The sequence below is a fragment of the Cibotium barometz genome, chromosome 11 (assembly GCF_041138505.1).
Source record: "Cibotium barometz isolate CiBa-2024 chromosome 11, ASM4113850v1, whole genome shotgun sequence".
NCBI lineage: Eukaryota > Viridiplantae > Streptophyta > Polypodiopsida > Cyatheales > Cibotiaceae > Cibotium > Cibotium barometz.
In genome coordinates, this window is record NC_141056.1 from 25,340,575 (window position 1) to 25,361,774 (window position 21,200).

Below are 21,200 nucleotides of genomic sequence, written 5' to 3' on the forward strand. Positions count from 1 at the left end.
GTGCCAATCATGATGTTATGTAATCTCTCTGCTGAGATTCCTAGCTTGACCTTCTTTCCCCAATATTGCTGACAAAATGTTAATGCAGCTAGCTGACGGTGGCCGTCCGGACACATAGTAGCTGTCCAGACACTATGTGGCCATCCGGACACATAGTAGCTGTCCAGACACATGTGAAACCTAGTCACAGTAGGAAATACTGACAGTTAACAGTTAGTTAGCTGCACTTTCTTTAACAAGAGACTACCAGAAAACCGTTTCCCAACCAAAATGGGATCTCGATATGGGCGCTTTGAAGACGTAATACACAGCCCTATTGAGTGCGGGTCAACAAGCTGTTTTATTGCTTTAGTATTAAATTACATCTAAATGAGCGAATAATTACTCTGTGATCACCCTATTGAGTGGGAGTAATTACTCTGTGATCTCACTCTAATTACATATGCTATAGTATTAAATTACATCTAAATGAGCGAATTATTACTCTGTGATCACACTCTAATTAAGACATATAGCCCTATTGAGTGGGAGTAATTACTCTGAATTACATATGTAGGAAATCTTCCATCAATGGTTATGGGACCACAATCGCCCCTTGCTGCGAACTACCTGTTGTCGACATTCACATAGGCCTAGGAAATCCACTTGCAATGGCAACCACAACAGTGAATCATCAAGATAACCGAAGCATCTGACAAAATCTAATGTATCCACTCTGGAAATGGAGGAAGAAGGTGATCTCCATGATGATCGTCGCTGCAACTCAGATCTGTTTGTCTGTTGATGTTGGGCATGCTCGTGTCGCGGTTCTCGTTGAAGACCGGGTGAAAATGAGAGATCCTCCTTTTCTTCTTCTTCATTGTTTCTTCCACCTTTCTTTCTTCTTCTTCCCTTTTATTCCTGACTTTCCCCTCTTCTTCTTCTTCTCTCTTTTCTTCTTCTTCTTCTATCTTCTCCTCTCCTTCCTCTCCTCTTGCTAAGTGAGGGGGCAAGAGTAAGTTAGGGTAAGTTTTGGCTGAGAGTTAAGAGGTGGGTAGATAGGGATAGGGGGTGGGTATGTAAGAACACACAATAAAGCAGAAGCATAATCTTCACAACATAAAGCGCTAAATTGCAGAAATAAGTGGAGTAAAGAAATAAGTGGAGTAAACAATATTATTGCTTGTAATTTTTTATTACAAACTAATGGTTGCGTTTCCATCCATGTGATCTATTGACAGACTCTGGATGGAGGATGTCTTGCTTACGGGAGTGCTTGAACACAATGGACTCGATGATGAACAAAGGTTGTCAAACTAGACTATATATAGTGTTGGACGTCAACATGAACGTAAGTTGGACACGTTGACCAATTGGTCCAAAACAACCAACTAACCATGTCATCTGATTGAGACCATATTAGACTACAACAAGGCACCATGGGAACACCACGTATAGCTCCCATGGCCAACTAAGACTGTATAGACTCTTAAACAAGTCCCACAACTTGAGAACAATGTCCTTAGTTTGCTATCTAGCAATCAATTGTGGTCACATAGCCCACACGAGCATCTTACTTGGTAGAGTGCCAAGTCTACATAAGCCATCTCTTGACCATCTGGCCAAATTTGTCTACCATTCACCATCAATGTCTAAATTGAACTATCGGGTGCCCGGATGCTCATCACAAAATAGAGCACATTCACCCACAATGACAACACGAGCGTGGAGCATTGAGCAAATGCTTTTCCAACTAGGCATGGGAATCGTTGGTGGGACCGGAACAAGTTGGGAGGGTATCCGAGTTTAGGCGGATTGTGGGTAGCGGATTTAAGTGGGCATTCCTAGGGTGGGGGGCTCGGCTGGGTGGAGAAGAGGTGGGTCGGGGCTCTATGGGTGGGTATGGGAATGGCTGAGGTAGGTCTGGTGAAGAAGTTCGAGCTAGGGGTTTAGGTGTAGTCGGTTTAGGCATGGTATCCATAGCAGGGGGGAGGGGTTGTGAGAGTAGCGGGTTTAGCAGGGTGTATTTAGGAGGTAAATTTGCAATGGCTTGGTTGAAGGGGTTTGGCCGACCTAAGGTCTCCAGTTAATTATAAGCTTTTAGCCATTATTAGTCCTAGGCTATTAATTATAAGCCTTTAGCCCATATAAACCTTTTTTATAAGCGCCCTTAGCACACATGTGAACTCTCCACTAGGTCCCCATGCCCTAGCTAAGCCCTTAACCGCAATCTTGGGTTACCATAACCTTGTAGTAGGGTATGCGAGTTTAGGCGGGTTATGGGTAGCGGATTTAAGCGGGCATTCCTAGGGCGGGGGGCTAGGTTGTTAGTAGAGAGAAGAGGTAGGTCGGGGCTCTAGGGGTGAGTATGGGAATGGCTGGGGTAGGTCTGGTGAAGTATGAGGCAGGGATTTGGGTGTAGTGGGCTTAGGCGTGCGTATCTAAAGCACGGGGGAGGGGCTGTGGGGGTAGCGGGCTTAGGAGAGTGCATTTAAGAGGCGAATCTATGGTGGCTTGGTTGAAGGGGTTGGCCGGTTTAAGGTCTCCATAGACCATGCCCAAGGATTACCTTACCTAGAATCGAAACCCTATTAAGGTTTCATAGACCCGACATTGTCATACACATCGCATGACCATGATGGATTGTGGCTAGCAACTCACCACTCAATTGTATAGGTTCAATACCTCGAACCACCCCCTGAGCCTGAGGTCTACCTTGAGCCTGCTCGGTAGCGATGGCCCCAACCTAGCATCCTATACCACTAGTCCGAACCATCTACCTTGCAGCTCTATGGCCACAAGATCTTGCCCGCTTCCTTGGTAGCCCCAGGCCGCCACGTGACTTGACCTCTTGTGTCTAATAAGTGATCCCAAGGTCACTTATTAGACACAGGCCACCGCGTGACTACTTGACCTCTTGTGTCTAATAAGTGGCGCCAAGGTCACTTATACAGTAATAACCATGCTTTTTTTGGCCTTTTCTTTATTTATTAGCCTTCCTGCTAGATTTATAAGCTTTTAGCTATTATTAGTCCTAGGCAATTAATTATAAGCTTTTAGCCATTATTAGTCCTAGGCTATTAATTATAAGCTTTTAGCCAATATAAATCTTTTTTACGAGTGCCCTTAGCCCACGTGTGAACTCTCCAGGTCCCCATGCCCTAGCTCAGCTCTTAACCATAATCTTGGGTTAATTATAATCCTAATCTTAGGCTAGGATGTAACATGCTTCCCTCCTTCTGTTCAATTCACATCCTCGTAAATGTATAAGGTGACAAGCTCATGCTTCCCTCCTTCTGTTCAATTCACATCCTCGTAAATGTATAAGGTGACAAGCTCATGCTTCCCTCCTCCTTTTCAATTCACATCCTTATGAATGCATAAGGAGACAAGCCCATGCTTCCCTCCTTTTCAATTCACATCCTCATGAATGCATAAGGAGACAAGCCCATGTAAGCAAGTCCCCAGATCCAAACTTCTATCCATAGCATAAGTAATATTGCCTCTTACCTAGGCCAGTATAAGATTCTTTTTGTAGATCGTGCTATAAAGATCCAATTGCTTACTGTCAATCCTACTCTCTTCCAAGAGCTGAATCTCAATAGGACATCTAGTCAGAAAGTGCAACAAGCTCTACTGTAAAAAACAACCCTAGCACACCTCAAGTGTCATACGAAATGGCATCTTGCATTATTTATCGACAAACACTAGTCCATTGAATGCATAACCAAGTCCTAGTGCCATGTACTTCTAGTAAAATATATCCCATGTCCAATCCTCATCTTAGATTGAACGGAGATTGTGTTTTCTAGTACAATATATCCTCTTGTCCAAGCCTCATCAAGTGGATACTTATATCTACTCTCTAGGGCAAGCATAAAACTTCCCATCAACTTCTACATATGTACTACGTCCTCGAATAGCCTAAAGACAACATACGGCTAATAATCACTTTCACCCCACCAAATTAGGATGAACCAAAGGTCCACTTAATTCCATTAACAAAGATCCTAAACAATAGTATTCCACCTCTAACATGTCCATGGGTTACACCACATCGAATAGGTGGAAAATCCACATGACTCCAAAAAATTAGAATCAAAATAACCCCATGGAATTACATCCACCTTGAAGCACAAATGGTCTTGGTCCAGATATTCAATCTAAGACCGAGTAGTTCCAAACTTCTCTCTCTCGTGTACAATTTTGAGGCTGCCTCATGCATCAATATCATTTGGCCATCACGAAAGAGTGTGTGATGAATTGTAAAACTTGTAACCCTATGAGTGACATGGCAATGCTAAGACAACCAAGAAAGTCCCTCATCTTATTGTCACTCTTAGACTAGCACTGCTCCTATAGTTACAAGAGGTTAACTATGCCAAAGCACAGAGTGTCCCAGATAAGAAATCGACGAAGCCTCGGGAGATCCTACATGAGAATACACTTTGGCGTCCTGTACTCCACCTCCGTTAAGCATGGTCATAGGTGGAATGGCTAACTTTCCCCCCTATAACCCAGCCTGTAGCTCCATTGGCTGTCTAAGCCATATAGAATTCTCAGCCCAAGCATCCTAGATTATGACCATCACCACAAGACTTGCCTAACCCGACATCCCATCTTGGGTTAAGATATAACACCAAGACTCTGGCTCCAGCCATCTACCATCGAGTGGCTATCCGGATATAACACCAAGGGTTCATGGTGGTAAAGCATGGTATCCACTCCCCTTTTGACACCCATGAAAAAGAAACAAGAGCATGCAACAAAATAGATTCCATCACAATCACCCATCAAGCTTGGGTCCAGTACTATCCTCCCTTAGGGGATCCTAGATAACATGCTCCTGTTTTTTTTCCAACCTTACTGCTGGTGGTGGCGGGTATAATCCTAGCCATCCCAGTGGCTTGATTTGCTTAAAGTTGTCACCGTTGATCGACTCCATGTCGTTTACTGCTAGACGACTTCACAAAATTACTACCTACTAGCTCCATGTCGTTTTACTGTTGGATGACTTAACAAAATTACTACCCACTAACTCCATATATCTCCGGTGCACATGAAACCTCACCACCCAACCGTACCTCGGTGCAAGGAGTAGACGCCTTATTTTTGGGAGTTCATAGATGTGTTCCCTTGGGAACATAGATCTACAAGGACTTTACCCAACTATATGTCAATGTAGGATCCTCTACTTCCTAATGCAAGGCCAATACGAATGCAAAGATATAAGATGAACTAGAACGATGCGAAGAAATTGAAAGAAGAGATAGATAACTTGTAGAATGTAAGATTCATAATGTATCTCACCACCAGTAGTGGTGGCTGGCTCTTCCTTATATTGGTGGTCCCAAAGAAAAATGGCAAGCTGAGAGTACAAATTATAGGAAGTTGAATATACAAATAGTAAAAGATCTTTTTCCCCACACTTTCATTTATTAACACAATGTTGGATGAAGTAGAAGATCATGAGATGTAAAGTTTCATGTAAGGTTACAATGGATATAATAAGCTTAGCATAGAACTAGAAGAAAGGGAAAAGACCACATTCATCACAAAATGAGGTTTCCATGTATATCGTGCATGTATAATGTCAATGCTCGTGCTACCTTCTTACAGTGCTCACCAAAGGTTTTTAGTGGCTATGATCGGACACGACAAGACAATCCGATACTAAGTGCTAGGCTCTCTCAATGATTTTTTGCACACATAAAAAACTATATGAGGAAGAACAAGTAGGAACATAAGAGAAGATTGCATAAAACTATGGGAAAAATCACATATACTTTAACTAATAACAAGGACCGTCATAGGATAGAGTTGGGACACAAACTTCTACTGCTAGACCAGTCCTGGAAGTCCAATAACTGTGACTCCAGTATTAATCCTTTTGAAGATTTCAATCTAGTCTTCAGGGTCTCCTTGCATGACTTTCTCTGATTCTTAAAGCATCCTTTGAACGTTTTGGGGGCATGCTTTTTTCTTGGTTTGTACTCTCTTCTTCTTATTACTGGTGAGTTTTGCACTCCTTGTTGATCTGAGTTTGCACTCCTTCTTCTTCCTCATCTTGCTGAATCAGAGATTTTATTTCTCCTTCACTTAGTTTTTCCTCTTGCTTTTTAAGCATCTGCTACAGTTCATCATTCTATTGTTCTTTACTTAATTTTCATCCTCATAATTTTTGAGTTTGGTAGACCATCAAACAACGAGTATCTCCGGGCCACTGGTGTGGCCTTTTTCTGTTTTCTTTGATCAGAACGTAGCCAACTTTGCTCACAGTATAGCTCTTTGATCAGCAGCAACTATATGTTTCCATAGTATCACCAGTTTTGCTGCTGTTGGGCTTCATCTGTGCAAGCATCTATGCTGTGTATTCTTTATAAACTCTTTTGCTTATCCAGGTAATTCTTTTCCAGAGGTAGCCTACTGAAACACTTTGGCCACAAGCTGCCTCTGTCAGCTCCACTCTCTCTTCCTTCTTTGCTCCAGAAGTGAATGGTTTATGGTCAGTTCATGTAGCTAGAGCTCCTCCTCTATGTTCCTCCTCATGTGAAGTAGGTCTCTTCTTGGAGTAATTAGTTTTATTGATTTGCATTAGCTCCAACACATGGTAGAGCTAGACCTCAAATAATTCCAGCTCTACGATGTGGTCTAGGTAGAATACAGCTCTACCACGTGCTCTACCACGTGGTAGAGCTGGCATAAGCATTCGGAAAGGCAACATCGGTAATGATAGCTTTACCGACTCGAACTCTCGATTCATGCATTGAGAAGGATAGTGCATCCCCGCCACTATAGACCACGGGGTCTTAAAGACCCTTGTCAGGTGAGATCCACATATGAGCATGAGCATTTAGACAATCGCATCGACAATGGTATCTTTTTGAAATATGAGCTCAATGGCAATAAAAGTGCACACTCCCATATGCAAATTAAATTTACACTTTTCCGGATGCAAAAATATCAAAAATAGAAGGAGATGCATGCATGAACGACTCACATGGAGACATTACATCCCATGCATTTTTCTCTGGCGCCTAACACGCACCCACACAATGTATACTTCCAGAAACTTTAGGTATATCTTGGGAGACCGAGATGTCAATTTGACATGTGATGACATGGCACACAGATGTAATGTTAGGTCATCTGATGAAACTTTTCCATAGTATGGCTTGACTCTAAAACCAGTTATAGGATTTGAAAGCTTGATTCTATATAGACTAGTCACTGTCTTGAAAATGTCCATGAGCCCATAGTCTTACTGATTCTATAAGGTCCTATCCATCTGAGCTTAAACTAACCTGGGTGTGGTTTGAGCTTTGAGTTGAATACTGCAACATAATCTTGAGCTTTGAGTTGAATACTAAAACATCGTCTTGACTTTAAAAATTTTAAATTTGTTGTTTCGTTCAACCCATGCTTTTCTCTTTGTTGCACTATTTTTTATGTTCACGCACTTCTAAGCCTTTTTTCATCTAACTTTGGCAACTATTGCATTTTATGATTCAAGATTTCTCCGAACTTAATCTTTTAGACACGATATTCCTTAGACTTGGCACTAAAAACTCCATTGGCACAATGGTCTCTAGTCCATACACTAATGAGAAGGGTGTGTGCCTTGTAAACACCTTATAAGATGTTTGAAAAGCCCATAATAATTTTGAATGTAGTTTTTTGATCGCAGTGTCACGAATCTATTTTCATCAATTATTTTCTTCATGATTCTCTACAACACCTCTAATTAGTGGACTTTGCGTGTCTATTTGCTTTAAGGATAATACACTACAGACTTCTTATGAGTGCAAATATGTTATTCTATTAAGCTTTGAATCACATTAATTAGAAATCGTCCTCCTTGTTCACTTACCAGCTCAATCAGACATCCAAATCTTATCATGATATTTTCACATGGGAATTTTTCTATTGACCTGGTTGTATTACCCCTCAACACTTTAGCTTCCACCCACTTTGTGTAATAATCTATTTGCGATCAACATGTACGAGCATTTTACCTATGTTCTCTAAGATGATGGCTTTACTAGTCCGCGACTCCCATGTAACTTTTAGTATTGAGGTGGCCCCACCATAATCTGGCTCACAGAATTTTCTTCCTTGTGATGTCACTAAAAAAGTGACTTCTTTGCTATTCCCTTATGTGTTACCACAAAGAGTTCTTTCTGTTCATGGTCTAGCACTAACCTTTGCTTGTGATGTCACTGAAAAAGTGACTTCTTTGCTATTCCCTTATGTGTTACCACAAAGAGTTCTTTTTGTTCATGGTCTAGCACTAACCTTTGGATGATTTGATTAATTTCCATTCTACATAATTGACTTAATATATCTAGATTTTTCTATTTAGAGCCATTTACTTTCTATGGATACTAGATGGAAATGTCCCTTATGTGATAAACTCCAGCATGTCATAGTACCAACTTCCGCATCAAGCTAGTCGACATCTAGTGTTAGTTGATTTGGAACACCTTTGTGATTGTTCTCTTGGCTCAATTCTAGATAAGAAATTTTCCACAACATATGCTCGTTTCTTGGTGTATGCTATTACTGTGAAATGAATTCTCAAAGTGCAGTATTGCAATAGTAGCATCCATCTTGCTAGTTTACCTATCAAATTCGGCTTCTTGATTAAATATAGCAAGACTTGATGATTCACATGAAACATGAACTTATTACCCAATAAACAATGTCTTAAATTGTTGGCAGAGTAAACCACAGTCCGAGAGCTTTCTTTTTTGTTATGTAATTCCTTTTAACCCTAGATTGCATTCTACTTAATAAACTAGTCAAAATCATCCTTAGCCTTTGTCTAATTCCTATATAAGAACACTTTTGATGGCCACCTTAGATGCATGGACAAACATGTGGAATATTTTATCCCACTCTAAGGGTTGCATAATTGGTGCCATTGTGAAAATTATCTTTTAGATTTTGAAATGCTTTTTTGTATTCTCCTGACCATATAAACATTGCATCCTTCTTAGAGTGTATAATGGGAAAGCTACATGAGCTAGATACGTGAAAATTGGATTCTCCTGACCATATAAACATTGCATCCTTCTTAGTTAGAGTGTATAATGGGAAAGCTACATGAGCTAGATACCTGAAAATTGGTATGTTCCATGTGTCTATCTGTGTAAGGTGTGTTGGAGACATACCTAAACCACATATTGTAGCATATGTATATACAAACCGATTAAACAAAAAAGGAATTCTCAATTCTTGCTAAACCATTGTTTGTGGTGGTTGAGAATGGTTTGCAGTTTGTTTGTGTATTGTTTGACTTGGTTGAGGTGTCCGATGAGCCCACACTTCTAGAAGTGTGTATGGACAGTACTACTAGCGTAGTACTACTAGCATTTAGATGTGAGCATGGATAGCCCATATACATGTCTTCTAGACATGGGTGATTGTGGAGCTGCATGGCTGTAGTGTTAGGCACCCAGAGTGGTTGCAATATAGACATGTAGATAGGTATGTATCGCTTAAGGGTTTGTACTACTCTCATTGTTTGCATGTTACTCTTGATTTCTAGTAGTGCGTAGACACTATAGATCACATAGATGTTGTCTATGTGGACATCATCTTCATTGTAAGATGTGTGCATGGTCCTATAAGGAACAAAGGACTCAAAACTATTCTTGGGGAAACACATGAATGTTTTTTTAAAGAGGAAAAAGTGTAGCTTTCCTCAAACTATGTACTTTTTTAATTGAACATTTTACCACACAATACAATCCAAATTGCTAAAGGCTTGTAAATAGTCACGCAAATTGGTTGTGCTAATGTGGTTTCTAACCACAAGAGAAAGATCTTTGATGTCACAGAATATGCAAAGAAATCTCTTGGATGTCAAAGAACATTCAGTGAAGTTTTTGAGAATTTGAAAACTTCTAAGGCACAATAGGCATGATGTTATTCGATGCCTTAGTAGTGGTTTGTGTTGCATTGCAAGTGGCACTTATGGCTTAGTGCTTCCAAGTGGAACACTAGCGTTATATGTTTCTTTGTCGTAGTACTTAAGGAAAATACAAGTTGTGCTTCTTATTTTCCTTATCGTAGTTCTTAGGGAAGTCACATGTATAGATGGCCATACGGTTTGCACACAAACACTTGTTTATGGTTTCTTGACCATTTTTGCGGACAAAAACTCTTCTTGCAGGGAAAAATGAATAGGTTGACTAAGATGACCAAGTTTATTACAACTTAAAATGATGTAAAAACATCAAAGCTTGCTAAGGTCTTTATTGAACATCTCTAAAAACTATATGGCCTGCATGTAGATATAGTGTGTGATAGAGATAGGAAGTTCAATAGTCCTTTTAAAAGGAAATCTTCAAAAAGTTGGAAACTACTCTGAGTATGAGTATGGCTAACCATTTGTAGCTCAAAAGTCAGGCAAAGAGAGTCAACCAAGTGCTAGAGGATATGCTTCATGCATATGTTAGCAAACATGCAACCCAATTGGAAGGAGTGCTTACCATATTTAGAATTTTCTTAGAGTAATTTGGAAAAGTGAGCGATTGGATTTACTCCGTTTATTTTATATATGGATTCTAGCCTAGATCTCGTATAGCCATAGAGCTATAGATGGTAGCATAGCCTACAAACTTGAGTTATCGAAGAGCTCTCTAGTTCATCCAGTTTTTCATGACAATGCAAAAAACAGTGATCCATCAAGACAACATAGTTCATCCTAAATTTTGGTTAAGTTCTTGGAGTCACAGTCACTTCCACATGAACCAAGAACGATTCTTGGGTTTAGAGATTGGAACACAAGGTATACTGTGTATCGATAGGTACTTATTAAGTGGAAGGATGGGCCGGAGGAATCCTCAAATTGGAACCAGCTAAGAACATTTACCAAATCTGTTTGTTTTCGTGGATGAAAACTATTCTTAAGGAGGGGTAATGTCATGTAGCCTATAAAGGTGCGTGGGGAGCTTGACCAAATGCAAAGCCCAAACACCAGAGTGTGGACGACGCGGTACATCCGGGGTCTAGGGGTGAGGGCATCTAAGTCGGAGCACTTGGGCAGTCGGGCAGACTTATGGGCGGGCAAGCCTATATAAGTGCCCGAGAGTGTGGAGTTATCCACACTACCCTCTATGGTTAGGTGGTGACTAGAGCTCCATGCCCTTCTCGGCTATGGCGATGTAACAATAGAGCATGTAGATTTATAGAAGGTTTTACATCAATGATGAAACCAAGCTATCTGTAATCTCCATCTACTTGCTTACACACCCAAGCATGAGATGAACTAAATTTGGTTTAAATTAAGCTTGAAAATGTTCACTCTCTGAATGGTGGACGGTGGACATGTCCTGATGAAATCCTTACTTCATGGCTCTCCATGTTTATAAGGATCCAAAGACTTATAACTTTGGAGGAATTACCCCTTGTAAGTAGTACTAGACTAATACCTTAAGTAGGCTTAAGAATAAGGCTCTTGTGTGCTATCTTCGATGCCCTTTTGCAGCATGTTATAATGAGTGGCATAGGAGTGTTAGGATGGACTAGCTGTCATTTAGTGTAGGTAGGAAAGAGGAGAGAGTAGGACTAGGAGAGGTAAGATCGTGGTTTTGTCAACCCCCCCCCCCCCCCTTGTATATGGTCCTAGCTCTCCTAAGTGATAGTTAGAAGAGGGAGGAACAAGTAGATGCAACAAGGTCGTCTAGGTCTTGTCCACGAAATTGCAAATCTCCAAAAAGACACTTGTGTGGTCTAAACAACCTAGTCAAACAAGTGCTCGAATCAACCTAGTTAACTGGCTAGGGGGGCGGTGGAGGCTAACCTCTAGAAAGACACTCATGTTCTTGAAACAACCTAGTTAACAATTGCAGTGCCCAAAGAGTGTTGTGAGGAAGGGTGCAATCTCAAGAGTGGCTTAAACTCGAGGGAACGAGTATGGGCTAGGGCCCTTAACATGCAACCACTCGTGCTCACCTGTCATATTGTGTGTGCCACTAGTATCGAGATACCAAGTGGTGCGATCAGGTGTGCTTGAAGCAGCTATGGCTACATAAAGATGCATTGTATCCATGTCTTCACTGATTTCATCAGTGAGCTCAACCATGTTAGCATGGAATCTGTCGGAGTCGATCATGTGCTTGAAGCAGCTATGGCTACATAAAGATGCATTGTATCCATGTCTTCACTGATTTCATCAGTGAGCTCAACCATGTTAGCATGGAATCTGTCGGAGTCGATCATGAAGTCAGGGTGCAACTCAAAAGTAGCAAACGAAAGGGAAAGAGACACGACGGCTAGAGAAAGGTGGTAGAGTAGGTTCATCAAGGGAGCAGGATGGGCACCTTATTGATGGGTTTGGTGAAAGTTTTACAAGTATTTTATGGTCAAAATGCTCAAAAACGAGCGTGATGCCTCTTGAAAAGCAGCTATGAAGACAAGGAAAGGGAGGCTGACAAAAAGAGTGAGGACGAAAAAGGGTTGTGCCAAAGTGCGGGGGGAGGAGGTGCTACATCAACTGGGAACTGAAGGGGCACCTCTCTAGTATGCTTGGGTGAAAGCCCTTTGAACCTTCTAGAGAAGGCCTCTTAAAAAATAAGGTTATAAAAAAGGCCACTATTTTTGAAAATTTTAAACATAAATATATATATTTTGAAGGTCAACCTAGTTTATGGCCTTCAAATTGAAGGTTAGGGTAGACCTTCAAATTTCAGCCTTGCTTGTAAGAGCCCTGATGATAGTCACGCTATGAGCAGCGGGGGGCAATGAGGTTTCGTTAACCCCAATGTGGTATTGTCCCATAGAGAACATCACTGCGAGCCCTTAATACAAGGAGTCCTACAAACCTTGTTGGCATGCACCAAAAAGATGGGTGCTACATTAAAGCCAAGAGGTTTAGACCATGTTTTTGTTGGCACAAGGGTGAATTCTAGATGTAGTGTTCATAAAACTGGGCTTTTCAATCTCTACATAGTCTCCACTTCTCTATATATTGTATAAAGAAAGAGTTTCACGAAACTGCCATGTGGCAAAAAGGATTTGAAGGTTCGAGAGGGAAGTTCCAGGAGAAGTAAGCTTCTATTACTCTAGGAAAAAGGAATTTGAAAAATATCAAGCTGAGAATTATACAAGTGTGAAGCATAGGTCAGCCCACTAGTTTTTTAAACATGTTGGAGTGTTTTCTACAACATTAAAAGCAACCGTGCTGGAGTGTTTTCTACAACTTGAAGAGCAACAGCTACGTCCTTTAAAAAAAGTGCTGGAGGGTTTCCTACAGCATTAAGAGTAATTGCTACCCTAGCAACATTCGTGGTATGTATTGCTATGAGATGCCAAGATACCCAAGCTTCACTAATTTGTAGCTATAGTGGAGTCTTGCAACCCCTTGCATCGACAAGGTTCAAGAAAAGAATTGGTGTGTGAAAGTCCTCTCAAAAAATAACTTAAAGTAAACATGTTCAAAAAATTAGAGAAGAACTTTGAAAAATCTTCTCAAAAGTTTACTTCTTAGTAATCTCTCTCCCTCTGTTGGCTTACGTCTTGAGATTGCTGCTGATGAAGCCAGTCCTCTCTAGCATCTTTAGAGGTCTTACTTCTGCATATCTTCTCTTTCTTCTCTCTTTGGACCAGCATATCAACAGAAACAAACTGAAGACTCGGCATTTCATTGTCTGAGATGAAGAAAAATCATGTCCAAACATAGACTCTAACTCTCAAGTCTGCGTGTTATACACACAAGCTAAACATAAGCTACCAGACAAGAAAACCTATATGATCCTCGATACCCCTTTGTAATTCATAAACATTGATTACAAAAGTATGATATTTTTCAAAACCCTTTCATTGTAACGTAGTGAAATGGAACATTAAGCTTTTGTCAAACAAACCGCTAATCTCCCTTCCATATATTGAGAATCGGTCTCCAGTACCACTCCGGCAAATCCACACATCATCGAATTTAGCATACCTGAAAGGTGGTTCTTTTTCAAAAGACACATTATGAAAGACTTTGTCTAGTGTACCCTTCATGGCTTCAAAAGACACATCATGAAAGACTTTGCCTAGTCCACCTAGCTTGTCTAGTAACTGAAGGAGATAGCACATTTGGAAGCATAAACAGTAAACGTATGAGAGAGTGCAAAGGAGATTAAGAGAGTTAGACAAGATCGCCTTTTATAACAGTAGTAAAGGTTTACAATGGCAATAGCCAACAAACCGAGTGTTGAACTATGTGCAAGGGAAGTGGATGAATGAGTGAATAATAGGGAACTCCTTATATAGTGTAGTAGGGACCTCGCCGAGACTGGCCCTGGACAAACAAATAGGAGAAAATCCAGTAAAATACCAGATAAATGGTAAAGTCCCAAAACACAAAGATGCAGAAATTCTAACATCCCCTCTACAGCTCATAGTGTGCAAGAGTCGAAAGAAGATACGTCGATGAATATGCAACCATGGACCCTCCAGCACAGTGAATACTGGAATCATCTCACAGAGTCGAAAGAAGATACGTCGATGAATATGCAACCATGGACCCTCCAGCACAGCGAATACTGGAATCATCTCACAGAGAGCACCCGTCAACCTGTTTCCTCGAAACAAGATGCCACCACGAACAACAAGGAACTTTACTTGGCCATAAATTCCTACACAAGTGTGCAGTGAACTCCAAGAATAGATGATGAGCTGTTGGACACACTGCGCCCATAATCCCCAACAGTGGACGGAACAAATCACGTCCCAAAAGCCTCGAACAATGAAATTGAAACAGATCCAGTTCATAATCTCTGTTGTACCAAAGATAACCATGTCCTGTCAGATGTCTAATGCTTGGAACTCCGAATCACGGTCCCCATGCACTAGTAATTGGAGCTATAATCAGTCCCCTCTCCCGCCCACAAGCATGTTCTGGCTGGAAGCAAACTGCATGTGTACTAGAGAAGTACACCATTTGGGTTCTCTTGAGCCGGAAGCGCCCTGGGAGCCCTAGAAGTGGTACTAGAATCTGTATCACTATCTTGTGTCGTGTCTTTGCCTTTTCTCTGAGATGAAGCCTTGCCCTTGGTCTTGTCCTTCTTCTTGGACAAACAATCTTTGAACAGATGGCGTCTTTGTCCACAAGTAAAGCAATGACTCAGACCTTTCTTTTGATTTGAGGAAAGTGCTCGGTTAGAACTGTTGACTGACACCTTCAATTTACCCTGTGAGACGACAACGGATTCCGTTCTCCTCCAAAAGTAGGGAGCTAAGATAATCAAAATCCAACTGAGTGGATGTGACCTGGCACCGCAAAGATCGAGAAATCACATCATAGTCTGGAGGAAGCTTCAGTGCTGCCAGCTGAGAAGAGGACAAAGCAGCACCCATAGCCAGTATAACTGGTCATGGATATCCTTGGCCTTCATGAGAAAAGACTGCATGGATCTATCTTCAGGGAAGGTAACTGCCCTCATAGATAAATCTCGTGCAAAGAGATCCTCTAATTTTGACTATACCTGAGCACTGGTGAGAGTTTGCACTGCCGACGGTGAGAAGACCTTGGTAACGGTCTGCACAAGCACAGAATGCACCTTCGAGTCCCGATTCTCCTAGTCTTGTAATTCCACGGCAAATTCCTCCTGATCTTGAGTCCACCTCCTAGAGTTTTGAGGATGCTCGGACTTCCTTTTAGTGCCCTGAACAATGTCCCACAAACCCTTGTGGATGAACCAGATCCGCAATCTAAAGCTTCCAATGAGCATAGTTGGGTCCTTTTAACTTGTCATCCTTGTTCGTAAGTACAGAGGAGAGCATATCCACAATAGTACAGAGGAGAGCATATCCACAATAGCAAAGAGCAAATCTAAGCTCTCAAACACTTCTCTCAAGTGCTTTCCAACAAAGCGAGACACCAAGAACAATCAGTCCCCCTCTCAACCGTAGAGAGAAAGAGACGGGACAGCAGCAAAACAATCCAAGTTCCATGCAAAGAACTCACCAAAAAACAAATGCCAGTGCAGAAAACACAGCCGCAACTCCACCTTTTGCCTCTGTAGAAAAAAACGCAGCCAAGTAAACTAGCCAGCTTGCCTCTGTAGGAGAAAATACAACCACCAAACTGGCCGGCAGCAAATAGCAGGCTGGTGTTGGAAGGTTGGCAATTCGAGCTTGTGATCTATGGCTAGAAGGTGCCTTTGATTATCCCATAAGTGGAAGCATGGGAAGTTAAACAACCATATATAGGCTAGAGTGGCACCTTGTCATAGTCATCTCCTTCGGCCGGTGTTTTGGGAGGCAGCTCACCGAGAGATGGGAGCCCGGTGGAGGGATGCTGCAATGCCCATTGGGGGTGTTCGTGGAGCTCGATAGTGATGCGTCTCCTACGTGCGTTAAGTCTTCCGCTGCGCATTCTGACATGGTATCAGAGCCCGGGCGTATGTGGTCCTGGGCGGCTCAGGCGTGTGTAGTCCTGGGTGACCCCCTCGCGTCTCGGTGACTTGCGGAGCTTGAATCGTGGAAGGGTGTTGGAAGGTTGGCGATTTCGAGCTTGTGATCTATGGCTAGAAGGTGCCTTGGATTATCCCATAAGTGGAAGCATGGAAAGTTGAACAGCCATATATAGACTAGAGTGGCACCTTGTCATAGTCATCTCCTCAGGCCGGTGTTTTGGGAGGCAGCTCACCGGGAGATTGGAGTCCGGTGGAGGGATGCTGCAGTGCCCATTGGGGGTGTTCGTGGAGCTCGATGGTGATGCGTCTCTTACATGCGTTAGTCTTTCGCTGCGCATTCTGACAGCTGGTTGGACTTGAAAACGCAGCACAGTTGTGAAACACAGCCACTTGTTGTCCCGGATTTGCCGCCGAGAGAGATATGGAGAAAAACGCACAGCACCAGAGGGAAAGGTGGACAGATTTGCAGAGTTTGGAGCAGCCTGGACCTAAGTGTATGATACCATAAAGGAGATAGCACAAGCGGAAGCATAAACAGTAAACGTATGAGAGAGTGCAAAGGAGATTGAGAGAGTTGGACAAGATCACCTTTTATAACAGCAATAAAGCTTTACAATGGCAATAGCTAGCAACTGAGAGAAAAACGCACAGCAGCAGAGGGAAAGGTGAGCAGATTTGCAGAGTTTGGAGCAGCCTGGACCTAAGTGTATGATACCATGAAGGAGATAGCACAGGCGGAAGCATAAACAGTAAACGTATGAGAGAGTGCCAAGGAGATTGAGAGAGTTGGACAAGATCACCTTTTATAACAGCAATAAAGCTTTACAATGGCAATAGCCAGCAACTAGCAACTGAGTGTTGAACTATGTGCAAGGGAAGTGGATGAATGAGTGCATAATGGGGAACTCCTTATATAGTAAAGTAGGGACCTGGCCGACTGGCCCTGGACAAATAAATAGGAGAAAATCCAAAAAAATACCAAATAAATGGTAAAGCCCCAAAACACAAAGATGCACAAATTCTAACAGTAACAACTCCAGCACTATCTGTCAAGTGGGCCTGTTCATTCAGTGGAAGGCCTTCTCCAACTAAGAGTCACACCTTCATGAAAGTATTGCACTGCACTTGTGCCCGAAGGAGAGATGAGATGGAGAAGGAAGCAAAGTTATGACTTGTCTTTAAAGATGGTAATGTTGTTTTTGCTAAAGACCCAACAATTCAGGTAACACAAGAGGTGTCTTGTCTGGTTAAATGAGATACTCAGCATCTTTCTGTATCGACATGATGAAACATGTTACAATCTTGGCATGGATCAGCTAAGGGCTAGAGTTAATGCTCCATGGGTGGTGCAAAATATAATATGAATCTGGATCCAATCTAGCCCCTGAGTGGATAAAGGATTACCAAATCCCCTAGTGGTTGCCAGGCCTTGCGTGGGACACGAACGGTAGTCGTTAGTCGTTAGTCATTGGTCATCCAAGGGCAAGGTGTTCTCTGTTCTGGAGGCCTTGCACTCAGCTGTATTCACCCATTCCATCTCTCCTGCACTCGAGGGTGGTCAACTGCGTGTCTTGTGTTCTCTGTGCAACGTGCGTATGTGTGCATTTCTTGTGTGTTCTGGATGCAGGTTGATCCCAATTACCTACACGAGGGCGGTACAAAATACACCACATCAAACAATCCAAGTCTAACAAGCACCTTTTGGGAGAACACACTTGTAGCGTCCCATGATTTGTTTGCTTCAGGATGTCTTCAATTACCCCCATCCCACATGTTCCAAGCGTGCAAACAGCTTTAACAATTTCCATATCCCACTCTTTCACACATTTTCTTGAGCTGCCTCAACATCATTCAGATCCTCACACATGTTGGCATCCACATAGATGTTGGACATACAGACAAATGTTGGACCAAGTTCTTCATGCCGCCTTACTGCACATTCAAAGGCCTGTCTTCCAAGCTCTACGTTTCCCCACTTTTGGCAAGCACCCAACACGGTACACCAAATTGCAAAGTCAGATTCAAGAGGCATCTTCTCCAACATTGCCACAGCCTCATCAAGCTGGCCTGTGCGACCAAAAAGATCAACTAAGCAAGTGTAGTGCTTGACGGATGACGCAATCCCATACTCTCTTCTCATTGACTGAAAGTACTTCTGGCTTGTATCTACTAAACCTGCATGGCTGCAAGCAGTGAGAATACTTAGATATGTGACATCATCAGGCTGTAGGCCTTCCTCCCTCATTCTCTCAAACCAATAAAGGACCAACTCTGTCTCTCCTTGGCGGGAGTGCCCTATAATCAATGCATTCCACGTCACTAGAGTCCTAATGTCCATTGTATCAAACACACGCTGAGCATTGATCATGCTCCCACATTTCCCATACATGTCAATGAGGGCTGTTCCTAGGATAGCTTCAGTAGCCTCAAACACAACTTTATAGACTTGGGCATGTATCCTTTTCCCATGGTCAAGAGCTGCTATGTCCCCACATGCCTTCAATATGCTTAAATAGGTTAGATGATTTAGTAACAGACCTTGCTCTTGCATTTGCTCAAGAAGTTCGAAAGCCTTTTCACCTTCTCCTTGCTCCACATAGCTCGATATCACCATGTTCCATGAGACTAGGTTTGGAGAGGTGCCCTCTAGTTGCATTTGCCTCAAACAGCTATGAGCTTCCTCACCAAGCCTGTGTTCAGCAAATCCTGTGATTAGTGTGTTCCATGCAACTACATCTCGTACAAGAAGCTTGTTGAATACTTTCCCCGCTTCCAAAAGTGAGCCATACTTTGAATACGTAGCCACCAAAGCATTGCCAACACAAAAGTCATTTTCCCATCCCTCCTTGACAATCTCACTGTGCATTTCTTGACCCCTCTTCAGACTTCCTGTGCTAACACAAGCTTTCAAAACATGGACATATGTGACAGCGTCTCCTGACACGCCCTCTTGTTGCATTTGTTTAAAGCAGTCCATCACTATCTCACCAAGATCCATTTCAGAATACCCTGTAATAAGTGCACTCCAGGAGATGACATCCCGAAGTGGCAACTTGTCAAACACTTCCCTTGCTTCTGCAGGTAATCCACATTTTACATACATATCCACAAGAGTGTTGCCAATACAGGAGTCACCTTCAACTCCTTGTTTGATTATCTCAGAGTGTAATTCTTGGCCCCTATCCATGGCTCCTTTTTTTCCACAAGCTTTTAAGCAACAAAGATAAGTGATAGCAACTGCAGAGACACCATCCAATCGCATTTCCTCCAAACTGTTTAAAACTTCCTCCACAAGACCATGTTCAGCATATCCTGCAATCAGCGTGTTCCATAGGATCACATCACGAACAGGTAGCTTGTCAAAGACTTTCCCTGCTTCTGCATGTGCCCCACGCTTGGCATACATATCCAACAAAGCATTTCTTACAAAAGAATTTGACTCAAATCCTCTCTTAACTATGTCACTGTGCATTTCTGCACCTTTCTCTAAGGCTCCAATGTCACCACAAGCTTTCAAGATGCCAGTAAATGTGACAGGATCAGGAGAGACACCCTCCACTTGCATTCCTACTAAGGAGTCCAATGCTTCCTGACCATGCCCCTGCTCAGCATACTGTGTGATAAGAGCGTTCCATGAGACAACGTCTCGATACAGCAGCTCGTCAAAGACATCCCGTGCTTCGAGAAGTGATCCACATTTGGCATACATATCCACCAATGTGTTGCTGAGAAAAGAATCACTCTCAAGTTCCCGTTTGGTGATCTGATAGTGGATATCTCGACCTTTCTCTATGGCTCCTATGCTGCTGCACGCCCTTAAGCTGCAAAGATAAGTGACAGCATCAGGAGACACACCTTCAAGCTCCATTTCTTCCAAACAATCCAACACTTGCTTACCATGCCTTTGTTCAGCATAGCCTGTGACTAATGCATTCCAAGTGACTGCATCCCGACCACGCAGCTTGTCAAACACTTCCTGTGCTTCCACAAGTAGGCCACACCTTGCATACATATCAACCAATGTGTTTCCAACAAAAATATCGCTTTCGAAACCATTGTTGGTGATGTATGTGTGTATTTCATGGCCTTTTTCCACACATTTCAACCTAGCACATGCTTTCTGTGTGGCGACAAACGTGTGCTTGCTAGGGGGTATGCAATCATCCTGCATTGCCTCATAGAGGGAGAGGGCTTGCTGCGACTCCCCGAGTTCAATAAACCCTTGCATGAGAGAGGTCCAAGAATGCTCATTTCTGAGAGTCAGCCTGTTGAAAACCTGCAGGGCAGAAGAGATGCCTCCACATTCAACGAACGTTGGGACTAGGTGGTTCCCGAGGGCAGCATGTGCTTCCAGCCCATGGTGACACATCAGCACATGTATGTGGGTGGCATAAGATAGGTTCTTCTCCTTCCTGCACTTTTGCAAAGTGCTGATGAGTACCTCCACTGACGGCAATTGATCCAAGTGTATGGATACCTCCTTTGCACTCAGCATCACTTGTACTGAAATGGGTCGGCTTTACATGTGCCCAATTGTATGCCATGTCTGTTTCATATGCGCCCAATTGTACACCGTAACTCAAGCTGGTGCGCCCAAATGCCAACATGAAGGAAGGTTTCCTACGTTTGAAGTAACCCTAAGTAGTGTTTTAACTTAACTACATACGCCCAACTGAAGACGCTTGACCGTTGAACACAATGAACAGCATCTTCGTGTCGTACTTTTCCATAGCTACGGGCCCGGTCCGCTCAGGTCATCCACGCCCAACACAACCTATGAGAGCTGAGAGCTTCAAAAAGGCATACATG

At 42.6% G+C, this 21,200-nt stretch overlaps 1 protein-coding gene across 1 annotated transcript; it reads right to left on the reverse strand.

Annotated features, from left to right (window-relative positions):
• Window positions 1–18,210: 18,210 nt before the first annotated feature.
• On the reverse strand, window positions 18,211–20,760 carry LOC147633952 (pentatricopeptide repeat-containing protein At3g16610-like). Its single transcript, XM_086805608.1, has one exon. It carries the CDS (start codon window positions 20,758–20,760, stop codon window positions 18,211–18,213), a length of 2,550 nt encoding a protein of 849 aa, XP_086661734.1.
• Window positions 20,761–21,200: the final 440 nt, after the last annotated feature.